At 42.4% G+C, this 15,094-nt stretch overlaps 1 protein-coding gene across 6 annotated transcripts in view; it reads left to right on the plus strand.

Moving 5' to 3' along the window:
* Positions 1-1,027: 1,027 nt before the first annotated feature.
* The window catches only part of LOC104937995 (sodium- and chloride-dependent GABA transporter 2), a 22,804-nt gene continuing 8,737 nt past the window's right edge, over positions 1,028-15,094 (plus strand). The window contains exons 1-6 of one of the 6 annotated variants that reach the window (XM_027291757.1): positions 1,028-1,107; positions 10,111-10,355; positions 10,567-10,701; positions 12,719-12,859; positions 12,940-13,030; positions 13,115-13,247. In XM_027291757.1, coding sequence (XP_027147558.1) covers positions 10,142-10,355; positions 10,567-10,701; positions 12,719-12,859; positions 12,940-13,030; positions 13,115-13,247 — 714 coding nt within the window. In that variant the 5' untranslated portion in view covers positions 1,028-1,107; positions 10,111-10,141. Of the gene's footprint in view, positions 1,108-7,555; positions 7,712-9,026; positions 9,134-9,709; positions 10,005-10,110; positions 10,356-10,566; positions 10,702-12,718; positions 12,860-12,939; positions 13,031-13,114; positions 13,248-15,094 lie in introns of those variants that run through there. The other 5 variants (XM_010754320.3, XM_010754322.3, XM_019266836.2 and 2 more) reach the window with 5 other exon arrangements.

The raw sequence follows: 15,094 nt of genomic DNA on the forward strand, positions 1-15,094 counted from the left end.
AGTATGAGCTATGCTATGAGCATGGTGGGAAAAAAAGCTGTTTAAAGACACACCTATGTGACACCTATAGCAGGTTGCAATTCATTCCCTGTGGCAAGTTCAATCTTGCACATTAAAACCTTGACATCTAGTTGAGTGAAACACCCATAAATCCGGCACTCCTTTCCCCGTCATTCTATTTTTTCTCCTCATCTTCCCAAACCATTTCACCACACTGAAGAGAAACGTCCAGGTTATGACTCAGTTAATATTACAACAGGATAAATCTGACACAATTCCCTGTTCATTCATGTCGCTTTTCATACCTGGTGCCTTCTTTGTCTGGCAGGCAAAAAGCTCCACTTCTGAAACGCTCTGGTGGGGTACGAAGACCAAATTGTGCTTTCGCTGCGTTGACGTAGTCCTGCCCTGTTGGGTATGGGGTTAATATTTCTAATGGAGTATGATGCCCTGGTAAAACTGTACACACATGTTCAGCAGCAGGTCCTGCCGCTCAAAGCACTCTTTATTTATGACATAGTTGTTCACTGCTGAGGAGACGATTGAAAACTGCACGTACTCACATGGTGACCTTTCTAAGTCGATTATGGATTAAAACGAAACATGTATGTACATGTATAAAATATATCCATCATTTTTATCATTCTATATAATTGTCACTGTAAAGCTATGTTGCCTGTGAGACATATTGACATGCCTCATCATGCTCTGTCAGCTCCACCCTCCCCCCCAACACCCACAGCCATACACCTAGTCCATCTGATACACCAGTGATGTCTTCAGTACCCTCCGTGCACCTTAGTTGAGTCCTCCTTTAGGACAGGACAAGAGTTGGAGTGTCACCAGGAGCCTGCAAGCCTAAACAGTGAGTGAAGAACATTTATTTTGACTTTTCCTGCCTTAATTTTTTTCATATTCATTATATTTCATCAAATGTGGTTAAAGTTTGACTCGGAAATAGGAGCTAGAACTAGAAACTGATCTGCTCCTCCCACCTGACCTGGGTGTGTGTATGTGTGTGTGTTTTATTGTTTCTCCTGCACAGACTGGTTTCTATGGTCCAGTACCTGAAAGGACTAAAGAGAGGACGGGGTCAAGATTCTACTGGTAGGTGCAAGATATTTGATATTTGTTTGTGTGCATGTGTGTGTGTGTGAAGGCATCTATATGTGTTTCTATTAAGTATGAAATTACACTTGTAATAAATGTAATATTGTGTTTGTTTCAATGATGGAATATAGTTTAGACTATAACATGCAAATTCATGATTATAGGCATGATTAGGAGTCTAAAGTCCAACACACAAAACTAATGGTTTGTTTTAGTCATTTGAAACCAGTTTCTTATACCCTGTGGTGTTTTCTTTCCTATACTCATCATATCACGTAACATCACATAACTCACGTACAGGTATCACATGATCTTTTTTTACATAACCGCAACTAGAGTTTCATCATTTTTCCTGTGCCTCCAGTTTCTGTGTCCATGGCTTCCGTGTGCTCCTGACTGGAGCAACAAGCTCACGCATCAGCATGACACAGCAAAAATGTCAGATTATTCACAGGAGTCCTGACACCTGTGTATGGTACTTGGCAGCATGAAGAACACAATTGTTGGTCCAAGACCCTCATTAGCACAGGGTTTATGTTAATTTTTTTTAGTTTGAAAATGTAACCGTGTGCTGTACGCACTGGGTTAAAACTGTTTTTAACCATAGTGAAATCAGATACTGCATGCACTGCAAAGCCGCTTGGACCGTAACAAATGCAAAAAAATGTGAAAAGTCTGGACATTCATGTAAGAAAAAATTAGAATCTGATCTGTTTTATTTCACAAAATATGCTTTGAAAGCAGACGGACTGCAGAGGAGTCAAGATACCTTAAACAAGGTTCAAATCTTTCACCTCTCTGTGCTACTAAAGTTTGATGTCATTTGTGTGTCCCTATTTAGCTACGTAGACTTTGTAACGCCTACCAGAGGTTACTGCGGATATTTCATGTGATCCAACCACAGTGCTGAGGCGGCTTTTGTAGATTTGTCATTGTCATGTGTTGGGACTTTGGACTGTGTTGAGCAATCTGCCCCTTATGATGAGTCATTGGCAGGAGAATTGAACAAAGTGAAGAGTAATGCCCAGTTTTCCCCTAACGGCACTGAACTGTTGCCAAGATTTCTGTTTTTACTGTATGTCATGAACCATAGCTGTGTGCAAATTGGCTATAGCTTCAGGAGATTGGGTGTAGAGATCTGTAGCTGGCTCGTGGTTCAGGCGTACATTCATGCCAACAACCAGCTGCATTTTTGCATATACCAAAAACCCAAGACAAGTCTGTTTACATTTCAGTAAACCTTTTTTAAAAGTAGTGTGAGGTCATGAAAGGAGCTTTTGGAAAACCCCTCAAAACTAAAATGGAGCGGTTACAGACAATATAAGTTACAACAGGGACAGATGACAATACTGCAATATAGCTTGCAAAAAAGGGTACATAAGAGTTCATAAATTAGCTATGTTCTTTGGATTGACTACAGTGAAGTCGCTGTTTCTTGTATATATTCTTAATAGATGAGGTACAACTTTCAAAAAGCTTTTGCCCTTTGCTCAGGGTAGTTTTAAGGTGCAAAATCCCATCATTTTGATTTGTGTTTTTGGCCTAAAACAAATGTTTTGATGCCAATAAATGTCTGATTTGGGCATTAAAACCTCCATTTGTAATTTGTGTGTGTAACTGTAAAAAGTAAACTCCTCCTCAGGTCATTAAAACACCCACATTCTTCTCACACAGTACAGAGGACATGACCTTCTATTATAGTTACAGCTGTGATTTTAATCATCCCTCAGTTCAGTTGTTCACTTCTCTCTGGAAGTGCATCAAAATTCCCTAAGCATATACCAACACAGCATGGCAGTTATGTCCAAATGTTCCCGTCTGAACACTTTTCATGCATCTCTGCCATGTTTTCCGGTAACCTCGCCGGCCAGGGAGTCAAGGGGCCCCCTTTACAAATCCCCAGTGGAGTTAACCCTCCGTTAAGCTCCTGTACATCCAAGTGTATGTAACGTCTGTCTATGGAATGCTAAACCTTGCCAGTGAGAGCTGCCAAGTCAGCAAAGAGCACAGTAATGAAATAATTAAATCAGGGTATAATGGAATCGATGGTCTGTAATGATATAATTACCTCGTAGGTCCCCCACGACGTTGTCATGAGCACAACAATGGAGATATTTGGGCTACTAGTCACTGAAAATTAATCAAATTATCTTTGTAGACTTAACAGCTTCCAGTCAGTTAGTTCATCAACTTGTCTTCAAAGTTAGATTCCCGCTGAGTTTTTATTCTCCACGAGGTTCAAAAACAGGGGTCTTTCTATTTTCTGTCGGTGGTGGCGGAAGGGGGGAGGTGGGCTTATCATTTGATGTTTTGAGATAATCCAGTGTTGCATTCCTCCCTGGGGCAAACTCAACCCACAGTATTAAAGTCTGGGTGCCTCACAACCAATTTGGTGGTTTAATCACTGTAGCTGACTCGCAGTCTGACTTGACTTCCACACTCGTGTTTATCCTTCTTCTTCTGCAAAATCAAGCTAACCAATCCCATGAATGTATCAAATATTACACTGCTGTCCTGTACAATTTATTGTGAGTTGTAATATACGCTATATCAAGATGTTATGGTGGTGGACATAATTTGCTTTACACAAAATGTTGCTTTAGTGTTGTTGATACATGTAAAGTGGATGGGACTGTTGTTTCAGCACCACCACATTCCATAATATGGTATTTAACCCCTCGACTTCAGGCCGAGTGCGCAACAGGAATCTGTGTTTGTTTAGCTTGCCTATAGATTGGCAGGAGAGCCCAGTTTGGCACAGGCTGAGGCTGGACGTGCAACGGAGAGGCAGGGTTCCACTCGGTTTTCCACAAATTGATCCAGGCGGACGACTTTAATCAATCCACCTTACTGAAGGCTTAGTGAGAATCCACGTCCACAAAAACAGAGGTAAGCTCATGCCTTAGCTTACCATGTGAAGGGTAGACTAAATAAATAGCTTTACGTTTAATTTTTGTCCAACCTAAACTATTGAGCTTTAGTGTTGGTAGGCAGATTTCTTACCAGACTAACTGACCAAGTTTTTGTAATCGTACGTCTTATGAGTTATCTGACTTGCACTATTTTGCTTATACTTTTCATGCATTTCCACAGAAGTTTGCTAAGGGATAAAGTGATAAATTCAGTTTGTAAGCTAATTGACTTGAGGATAGTTGATTGGTCCTTCTGAGCAGAGAACAAATACCACAGAAAATCCATGCAAGAATGTAAAACGGTCGCTCAGATTGCTGACAAAGAAACATTCATACTCGCTTTTACCCATTTGTCAAGGCATTTAACCACTGGTGTGGACAGACCAAACTTTTTGCCCGCAGAATTGTTGAGTAATGTGATAGTAGGTATTTGGGTGATGTGGATGACCCTAAATGAAATCCAGTTTCAACTCAGAAGTACATGTCAATTGGAATCAACAGAGAAAAGAGAAAAACAAATAAGCACAGGCTGAGATTGGTTTCAAGTGAAGCCTCATGAATCTCTAAAAGCAGCACTAACACATCGCCGGACAACTCACTGTGGTTACAAAACGTATGTAGGGAATTGCCCCTCAAAACATTCCCATAAAATCTCCAGGAAAGATTATCAGCACCAAATATCTGGCCTACCACAAGCCACGAGGGACCCGGTACAGTGTGGACATAAGGCCAGAGGTTACATTTAAATGGTTGTTTTTCACACAGGTTGAAGAGGAAAGGGGTTAAGCCACAGGAATGTTTACCTATTTAGGACATGGAAAAGTGGAGTACAGGAAGGAGGTAAGGACTTAGAGGTCTGATGTTGACCACATCAGGACCTTCTTTTTCCAAAGAGTTGAAATGAGGCAAGAAGACCACTTTTATTTCATGCAGTTTGTTTGACCTGAATGCAGAATCATCCTTCAAATTATTGAATTACATTGACCTTTCTGGTCTAATTGATGTCTGACTATAATCAAAAGGATGGCCTTGTGTTGTCAAACATTCAAGCTGTTGAGGTGCTGCAGGGTAGCTGCACTGTACTTACCTCTATCTTGGAACCCAACGTCTATGTCTGACATCAATTTAGCCTCTGAGGAAACGGTTTCTGGGCCTCGATGCATCCATCGGATATCCAGAAAAGGGATATCTGAACCAAGACTTCCTCTGCAGTCCAATTAGCAGTTTGATATAAGAGAATTAAAGCGTCTTTTGTACCTCGAAGGGTATGTTGTTGCCAGTAACCATCTTCTGTAAGTCTGCTGTGTCAGGAGCGTTTCTGGATTGCCCTGTTACCTTAGACATGTGGCTGGCACCCAGGTTGGCTTACAGTGAATGAGCAGGCTGTTGTCAAGAATCCTTTCGGCTGAGTCTATATATCAAGAGATGTCACTGTTGGACGCTGTAGTAAACCTGAGACCTTCTGCTTGTCACCAGTCCCAAAACATGCAGACACTGTTGAAAGGAGGTAACTGTAATTTAATTAAAGGCAAAGCAAGGTCAGACCAGTCTAAATTTCACTTGCATATCCAACACCTGAAGTTGATTTGTGTTGCTATCTTTTCTCATAGAGATTACATTTGCATTTGGTTTCTGCATGGGTTGCTTCCTTTAAACTTGCAGCTATACAAAAGGATAGACGCAGGCTGGATGAGTTTCACAATGCACACCACTGTATATCACTGACCCACTGCCCTTGCCTTGGATGCCAGACACCAATAAAAGCAGCCATAAAGCCTGCAGAAATTGTGTACGGCTACGGCTGGTCTGAGTTACACACTGTGGCACCACATTTACGGGGGCTACAGGTTTGTCAGGACAGAACAATGGCGACTGTATTGAACCCTTAACGCTGAGATTTTATTTGGCCCCTGGGAGGCAAAGCAGAGTCTGCATTTTGTAAAGAGGATGTGAGTGGAGTGCACACGTGTGGTTGAGGAATTTGTGCATCGTATATGATTTACCACTTCCTGACTCTTGACCCTTGACTTTTAGATATTTTTTTTGGAGGGGGATTCCCTGCTAATGATGGAGATTAAAATATACTGAAACATAAATTAATAGACGGACTTAATTGTGGACTTAAGCTACTGTAATTTTAACAACTCACTAAATCTTGATGAATGCCAGTATCACTGTGGATATTTTTTTGCCACAAATAGCTATAACTGTAATTTTTTCTATGTTTTTAAATATTTTAATGAGGAAGTTCAACAATCTGTTTCCTTTCCTTCAGAATCCATTTGATTGAAATGAATTGCTTCTAGTCTATTAAGTTTTGTGCTGTAGTTACCTCCAGAAGTTACGTTTCTCCAACAATGGAGACTTGGATATGCACTCATGGTTGTAGGTAACAGCTGGTGCTTTGTATGCATAGGTTTGTCTAAATACTAGAAACCAAAAGCAAGACTAAGAAAAAATTACAACCAAAAATCACTCCTACGTGGCAGAAACAGAAACTCACGAACAAACAGACTTTGGCTATGAACAATGTTTGGAGCAGGCTTGGGTGTACGAACACAGACGAAACACTTTGGCACAGGACAAAGGGAGACACAGACTATAAGACACATGAGGGCAATGGGAAACAGGTGGACACAGTCAGGAATCAGGGAAGAGAAGCCGACTGGTGACACATGAGGAAGGGCAAGTGACCTGAAACGAGAGGAGAGTTACTTTTCAAAATAAAACAGGAAATGACAAGACAAGACAAAAACCCAGCTTGACCTCACCGCGAGGTGACACTCTTGTGTAATCATTGCGATTGCATTGTTTAACAGTTGAATGTTAGCCATAACATAAATCTTTATCAATATAATCATAAAGGGCCACAGTTGTCAGGATGTCCTGTTTTTTGTTATGTTTGAATGAACTATGATTTTTCTTCTTTGTTGTTCATTCCCTAGGAGGAATATCATTGGCTGTGGTTATAATTGGCTGAAATGTAGCATAACCAGGAGACACAAATCCTGGTGACTGGAGTCTTTTGCCAGTAAAACCAACTTTTCCTCATGAAATCTGACCGCAGATCATATCAGACCTGCCAGGACAGTAGAAAAGAGCTAAACTTTTCTACTTATCAAAAATGATAAGGGTTATTCTGGGGGTCAAGTAAATGATAGAAAATAACATTTTTCTATTTGTTTCTCCCACTTGCAGTTTATGGAGGAGACGTTGTGGTGTTTCTGTTGGACAGACATACTCTCTTCTTAATCAGATGTTTATATATATATATATATATATAAAAGCACAGAGGAAAACAAGTTACACAGATTTCAGATAACTCGCCAAGATGGCAGCTCTCTGGTACTTTTTCAGTTTTTGTTCCGTTTCAGGTCTGGTCACATTCACCAAGAAGGAGCTTTTCACATACTTGTGTACATAATACCCCTGACTATTCATTACTTGTATTTGTTCTGCTTTCTTGTCCTTGTCATTAGCGATTCCTGTGTAAGCACATTGATGGATTTAAATTACACATACTTGGCCAAAGGAGTGGACGCTGAATCTTTCTTTTAGAAATAAGAGAAGTGAAACAAACAAGTCAGCTGAGGTTAAAATCATAGATGGTCCAGTAACATTTGGGAAAGATCTGGTCCTGAAGACAGCTCGGTTGCAACGAGTAATATGGTGATATCATCTGCGTAAAGGTAAATCTTGTATTGGAGTTTTTGATTTTCATAAATTGAGCCTTCAAACTTCAACCATGAAGTCAAAGTTCTGTTTTTTACAGTCGCAATGAGAACTGTGTTTAGGCTCAGGAAGGTTTAGGGCTTTTAGAAAGTTTGAGGAGTTTAATTTAGTGTATCACATGATCCTCCAAGCTGAAACACAGGCATGCATGTGTGTAAGCTCTGAGCTCCACTTATGCATGTGATTTATAAACTTCGTAATATAACCTAATATGCTTATACACTGGAATGTAGTTTTCTGAATGAAGTCTATGAAGCAGAGTGTTAGCTGGAGCCCGGACTATTTTACCGTGGCTATAAATGCTCAGCTGAATGAGCACAGGCAATGACACAGCCCATAAAAAACTGCTGAGAGCTGCTTAAGGTGGCCTAAATGGTTGAGACGCCACAGTCCACAATAAGGAGCTGAAGGCTGGTGTTTCTCCCAAGTTTCAGCAAAAGGTCTGTATGGATAAAAAGAAAACACACCTTACAGGGTAAACACAGGTACAGTTTGTTTGACATTGTTTGACTAGGTTGAAAATAGGTTTAAGTGGAACATACAGATCAGTTACCAAGTGATGAAGTGATTTTCTTGTAAAAAATTAGAGAAAATAGAAAAATAAATAAAAAAATATCTTTAATTTCAAAATTGATTTCATACAACCATTTTTGTCTGTATAGCAAATTTCCCCATTCACGACGACTGTGAGGGGGGATGAAGTTCAGATGATATTAAGGCTTGACGTTTCGCATAGTAGGTGCCATTAAAGATGGTCTAGACAACCCATACCCTGATATTTAGACTTAGAAGAAGAAGATGGAAGAAGCAGTACATCCAACATGGCAGCATCCAGCAGAAAAAACCTACGGGTGACATCACTCAGGCTTTGTCCATCCTTTATACTGTCATTGGTATTCATGCAGGAATGTGATGACGAGTTTTAATTATATTCCAGCATAGTATTTTGGCAGTGTTGTGTGTTTTTTAATTAATTAATTTCATTTTAAAAAATTATTTCAGATTATATATTTATATATATTTATTCCAGAGATGCTTACTACCAGTACCACAGTTTGGGAGCTGGTGGTCTAGGATATAAATGCCATAAGGCATTAGTCCAGTCAGTTAATGTTACATTCCCATGAAGCTATATTGTGAATATTATAATAAATATCTATTAAAAATTAAAATATTAAAATGTCTTTATAACTGGCAAACACGCACGCGCCAGACTGCAGCGCCTGTGCAAATTTGGATAGAGGCGCGCGCAGCTCCACACACACACACACACACACACACACACACAGCGACCCTTACCCGGAACAAACCATTCTTCCATGCGTCCGCGGGGTGGGTTGGTAGTGTAGAGACCCACAGGAAACGCAGAGGTAGGGAAGGTAATGTTGAATTCTCCGCCATTTCTCCTATCATGCGACAAACCTGACGTAAAATAATGATGCAGAGTAACGGTTTTTATTTAATTTACGCATTATGCGCAGAGCACCGGGAGACTAAACCCCGTGTGCCATTCGGCGCAGACAGAGTAACGTGGTGTGCGGCTTAGAATAAAGACAGAGACTTATAAACGTGTGTTAATTGCTTAATTAATTTGCTGTAATAATAATATATCTCCACAACTCGTGCTGTTTTTTTTTATTTTATTTTTTATTGTGTGGCTGAAAGTGAAAGGGCGGCTCGCGTTCGTCACGTTGCGTGGTCACGTGGCACAACAAAGAAACAATGTGGAGGGAAATAGGGCGAGTGCGTTAACTTCCCCAAACTTTACGTAACCTCTGCCTCTGCTGCAGGTGGAAATAACAGATCACACCTACTCCTGATACGTCATCAGAAAATGATTTTATACCACGTGGTAGTGACATCATTAAAAGTGTGGAAAAGATCTGGACTACAACACACAGAGGTCCCTATAAACACATGAAACACCCTTAAATTGGATTATAAATATGAATATATTTATCTGGTTTGGGTCAATAAACTATGCATTCATGCATAGCAAACGTCAGATGTATTGATCAACAACAACAAGTTTTCAAGATGTTACATGGCAGCTTTGCACGAATTTCGATCATGTCATCGCCAAAATCGCCAATTTTAGTCCTTGAGTGTGCTGTGAAGCGCAGATAAAGGACTCCCACGCCCGTGCATGTCCGTCCTTGAGACACACATCACAGATAAGAGAGGCAACCAAACCAACTGTCACCAAACACACCCGAACTTTCGTTATTTTACTCCCCGGCTTGCGAAGATGTGAGTGGACCTTGCCTCGTGCGCTTTTATTATCTCTCAGGATTATGTTTTGTCTCTCCGGGGTATGTATCATATTCTCTTCTCCCTTTTTTTTTTCTCGCCTCAGGGGTGTGTGCGTGCCTCCGCCAGAACCAGTGATGGCTGACAAAACTCCTCAGCAAGGAGACCCGCTGCTGAATAAGTTCCACCAAGGGAGCCTCCCCAGCGGTAAAGAAACCGTCAAAGACGACGGCCTGCATGCCAGGGGCCAGTGGGCGAGCAAGGCTGAGTTCCTCCTGGCTGTGGCGGGGCAGATCATCGGCCTGGGCAACGTATGGAGGTTCCCTTACCTCTGCTACAAGAACGGAGGAGGTAAAGAGGCTCTTTTTGACATTTGCAAGGTGTTTGTCAGAGTTGGGGTTATATGGGTTCATATTTTTACACCTTGAATCTTATCAGCTGTAAGTTTTATAACAGATTATTATTGTGTTATGTTTGCCAGGTTCAGATAACACGGGGTGAAAGTAATTTTAGTGTTATATGATGGGCTGCATACTTCATTACCTTGTGTGTGGTGTCCCAGGTGTGTTCTTTGTGCCTTACCTGTTGTTCCTGGTTCTGTGCGGCATCCCCCTGTTCCTCCTGGAGACCTCACTGGGACAGTACACCAGCCTGGGAGGGGTCAGCGCCTGGAGGACTATCTGCCCATTATTTGGAGGTACGCTTATCTAACTGTGTCATCGGTAGTCTACTGTAGGCCGCAGACTTTGCTGTTCTTGGGTTGCATTGCATAATGGTTAGTGTGCCAGGGCTAATGATTGTTTTTACTATTGATTAATCTGCAGCTGTGATCTATAATTGATCAGAAAATAGCCATATTCAGACGTCTATTTTCACATTTGACAAAGAAAACAACTTTGAGAATGACATGCATACAAAAAGATTAAGAAAAGATTAAGATCAAAATCGTCGCTGATCATTTTCTTTTGCAATTTGTCGGCTAATTATTATTATTATTTATACGACAACATTCTCGCTTGTTTTCTCTCTGCGCTCGTTGCTCGCGACTTTACCACAAAATAACATCTTTTAGTCCGCCAGCATGTTGAACGCATTACATAAATCTTCGTGCAGATACTTCAGAGTGCAGACAACTGCAGTGTCATAATAACTTTTTGTCGCTGCTTTGAATCAGACCATGTTTGACTGCATCTCTTTTCCTCTAATCTTTCGCCACATTCCTGTGTCCACATGAAAAAGAGAAATCCAAAAATCGTGTTAAGAATCTGATTGCAATCAGCAGATTTGGCGTGCCCAGCCGGCTGCATGCGGGTGCAGATCTTATTGAATCAGGATGCATTTTAAGAGAAATAAAACACAGTGTGAAGTTATTTGAAGTTGGACACATGATGCTAGATGATCCAAATCTTTTTTTTTAAAGGAAATTATGTTTTTATTTTTGACAAGTTAGACATGGCCGGAGTTACTTGGTTGCTGGCCCTGGGCTCAGAATTAGGTGTCGGGCTCCGATTAACCCTCCCTGCTGATAGTTCTTCTTAAACTGGAATGACGCTTCCTCTTAATATTACAAATATGAAACCCACACGCACAAAACTGAGCTACTGGAGTTCAGAAGTCCGTTTTGTAGCTGATCTGGAGCTTTCAATCACATCACATGCTCTTCGTCAGCAGCTTTCACAGTACTGAAAGGTTAATATCGGTTTACAAACCGATCCTCAAAGTCTCTTCTTCACTTTAGAAACAACAGTCTCAACTCTTCTGGAGCTTTTGATCATCATCACGTGATCTCCCATGACGACTGGGCAAACTCACTCTGTTTATGAATATCTGGTGATATGATCGAGGGCTCCAGAACAGCGACTAAATGGACGTCGTGCCGAGACTGTTTTCTTTCATTTTTGGCACCTCTTCGTAAAAACAGCAGGGTCGATTTTTTGCCTTCAGGGTAAACAGAATTCCTTTTTTTTATTATATTTCTGTCACTGGGCCAATGCGGCTGAGCTGTTCAGCAGGCTCACAGAGGACGTCAAATGTTCCAGTTGAACTCATTTTCGCTGAATTCAAAGCAGGCCTTGACATTCTCATGTAGCTAAGGCCAGTCGAGGGTTAACCGGACCACCTGGGAAACACATTGTAATAAAATATGTGTGCTCGACGTTGATTTTCTTCTCAGTGACAAATCTGCCCCGTGGCCCATATTCCCTGCATATGCACACACACACACACACACACTCATTTGCGTGCGCTCACATTGTTACCGGTATTTTGACAGCTCGTCGTGTGAAGGCCACGTGTGCGGCAAAGAATATGCAGCTTCTTCCTCAGGCCACACAAACGCAGACAAAGAACGCTTCTGTAGGAATTCCTCACTGGCTCGCATGTCTAATGAAATTCAGCCTTTTTATCTGATGAGATTAGAGGAGACCACAAATAGCTATTTGTCTACGGCCTACGCTTTCTAACCCACTCGAGGCATCATAAGACCATCATTCAGTCTTAATGAAGATGTACTAGATGTGGGCTGCACGTCGAGTGTCTCTAAATGGATGCTTTCATGTGGAACTCAAGTGACTTGGCAGTGATAATAGAGTATTTTCGAATGAGTGCTCATTTATTTGTGGTTCCTGCCACTCCCCGCACACGTCTGCTTGTGTAAATCATCACACCCGATATCTGACCGACTGCCCGTCTGCGGTCTTCTTGTGCCCGTGCAGGTCTCGGCTATGCCAGCCAGGTGATGATCCTGCATGGATGCGTGTACTACATCGTCATCCTGGCCTGGGCTCTCTTCTACCTGTCTCACAGCTTCAAGGCGGAGCTGCCCTGGTCGCACTGTAACAACACGTGGAACACAAGTCAGTTAAGAGAGAGTCGTCGTGATATGAGGCAGTGCTGTGAAAACTTTAAGGGGTAACAAGTGTGTGTGCTCCCGCAGAGGACTGCGTTCTGTTCGAACACCGCAACCAGACAGTCAATGGGAGCAGCCTGCCTGAGAACGCCACCTCCCCTGTCATGGAGTTTTGGGAGTGAGTATAGCTTCCTCGGTTCCTTATAAGTGTCTTTTTTTCAGCAGTGATTGTGCATTAACAGTGTGTGTGTGTGTGTTCCAGGCGGGAGGTGCTCCGTCTCTCCAGCAGTTTAGACGAGCTCGGTCCAATCAGCTGGAAGCTGGCTCTGTGTCTAGCCATCGTATGGCTCGTCTGTTACTTCTGTGTCTGGAAGGGAGTCAAGTCCACCGGAAAGGTGAGCAGAAACAACAGCAGCATCGTCAGGCCGCAGGATGACGACTGCCTTCCCTCCACGTCTGGAGACGATTGAGCTTCTAGGTCGTCTGGTGGCTTTTCACTTAAGTTAGTAGATTTGTTTCTGGTATGAGCGTTTCATCAACAATCAAGAAGTAGCAGCAAGAACTCACAGCTTGCAAGATACTGCATGAACTGAAAGAGACCGGTGCATGCCGGGAAGTTAGTTGCTGTGGTCTGGCCTGGCTCTTTGACATAATCGGCAGTTGCGGCAGTGGCTCGTCCTGTGGAGATCTGAGGTAAAACCCTTTGCTTCGAGAGTCAGAACTCGGTCATGCCTAAACACCGACACGACAATGACCCATTTTCAAATTCAGTGTGATTTTATGAGGAGTTTATTATTGCCATAAAGCCATTTAGAAATCTAGAACCTTGATTCCTCTGTGTTATGGCTCTGTGACTTCGTCCAGCTCTTCGTGTATCTCAAGCCAGATTTTGTAACTTGTAACTTTCTTGATTTTTGTGCTTCTACCATAAATAGGATACATAGTTTGTCTGTTTTTGAAATCCTGAGTCTGCACAGTGAGTTTTATTTTGAAAATTGACTGGATTTCCTACTCCATTTCTGTCTAACTCGTTCTGTGCTGAGATGTACTAATTGGGCTGCAAGTCGAGTGTCTCTAAATGGATGCTTTCATGTGGAACTCAAGTGACTTGGCAGTGATAATAGAGTATTTTCGAATGATGCTCATTTATTTGTGGTTCCGCCACTCCCCGCACACGTCTGCTTGTGTAAATCATCACACCCGATATCGACCGACTGTTGGTCTTCTTGTGCCCGTGCAGGTCTCGGCTATGCCAGCCAGGTGATGATCCTGCATGGATGCGTGTACTACATCGTCATCCTGGCCTGGGCTCTCTCTACCTCTCTCACAGCTCAAGGCGGAGCTGCCCTGGTCGCACGTAACAACACGTGGAACACAAGTCAGTTAAGAGAAGAGTCGTCGTGATATGAGGCAGTGCTGTGAAAACTTTAAGGGGTAACAAGTGTGTGTGCTCCGCAGAGGACTGCGTTCTGTTCGAACACCGCAACCAGACAGTCAATGGGAGCAGCCTGCCTGAGAACGCCACCTCCCCTGTCATGGAGTTTTGGGAGTGAGTGTAGATTCCTCCGGTCCTTAAAGTGTTTTTTTTTTTTAGCAGTGATTGTGCATTAACAGTGTGTGTGTGTGTGTTGTTGTCCAGGGGGAGGTGCTCGTCTCTCCAGCAGTTTAGACAGTCGGTCCAATCAGCTGGAAGCTGGCTCTGTGTCTAGCCATCGTATGGCTCGTCTGTTACTTCTGTGTCTGGAAGGGAGTCAAGTCCACCGGAAAGGTGAGCAGAAAAACAGCACATCGTCAGGCCGCAGGATGACGACTGGAGACGATTGAGCTTCTAGGTCGTCTGGTGGCTTTTCACTTAAGTTAGTAGATTTTTTCTGGTATGAGCGTTTCATCAACAATCAAGAAGTAGCAGCAAGAACTCTCAGCAGAAGTTGCAAGATACTGCATGAACTGAAAAGAGACCGTGCATGCCGGGAAGTTAGTGCTGTGGTCGGCCTGGCTCTTTGACATAATCGGCGTTGTGGCAGTGCTGTCCTGTGGAGATCTGAGGTAAAACCCTTTGCTTCGAGAGTCAGGACTCGGTCATGCCTAAACACCGACACGACAATGACCCATTTTCAAATTCAGTGTGATTTTATGAGGAGATTTTATCCATAAAAGCCATTTAGAATCTAGAACCTTGATTCCTCTGTGTTATGGCTCTGTGTGACTTCGTCCAGCTGTTTTGGTCAATAACTTCGTGTAT

This window comes from Larimichthys crocea, chromosome XIX, assembly GCF_000972845.2.
Source record: "Larimichthys crocea isolate SSNF chromosome XIX, L_crocea_2.0, whole genome shotgun sequence".
In the NCBI taxonomy this organism is placed as follows: Eukaryota; Metazoa; Chordata; class Actinopteri; family Sciaenidae; genus Larimichthys; species Larimichthys crocea.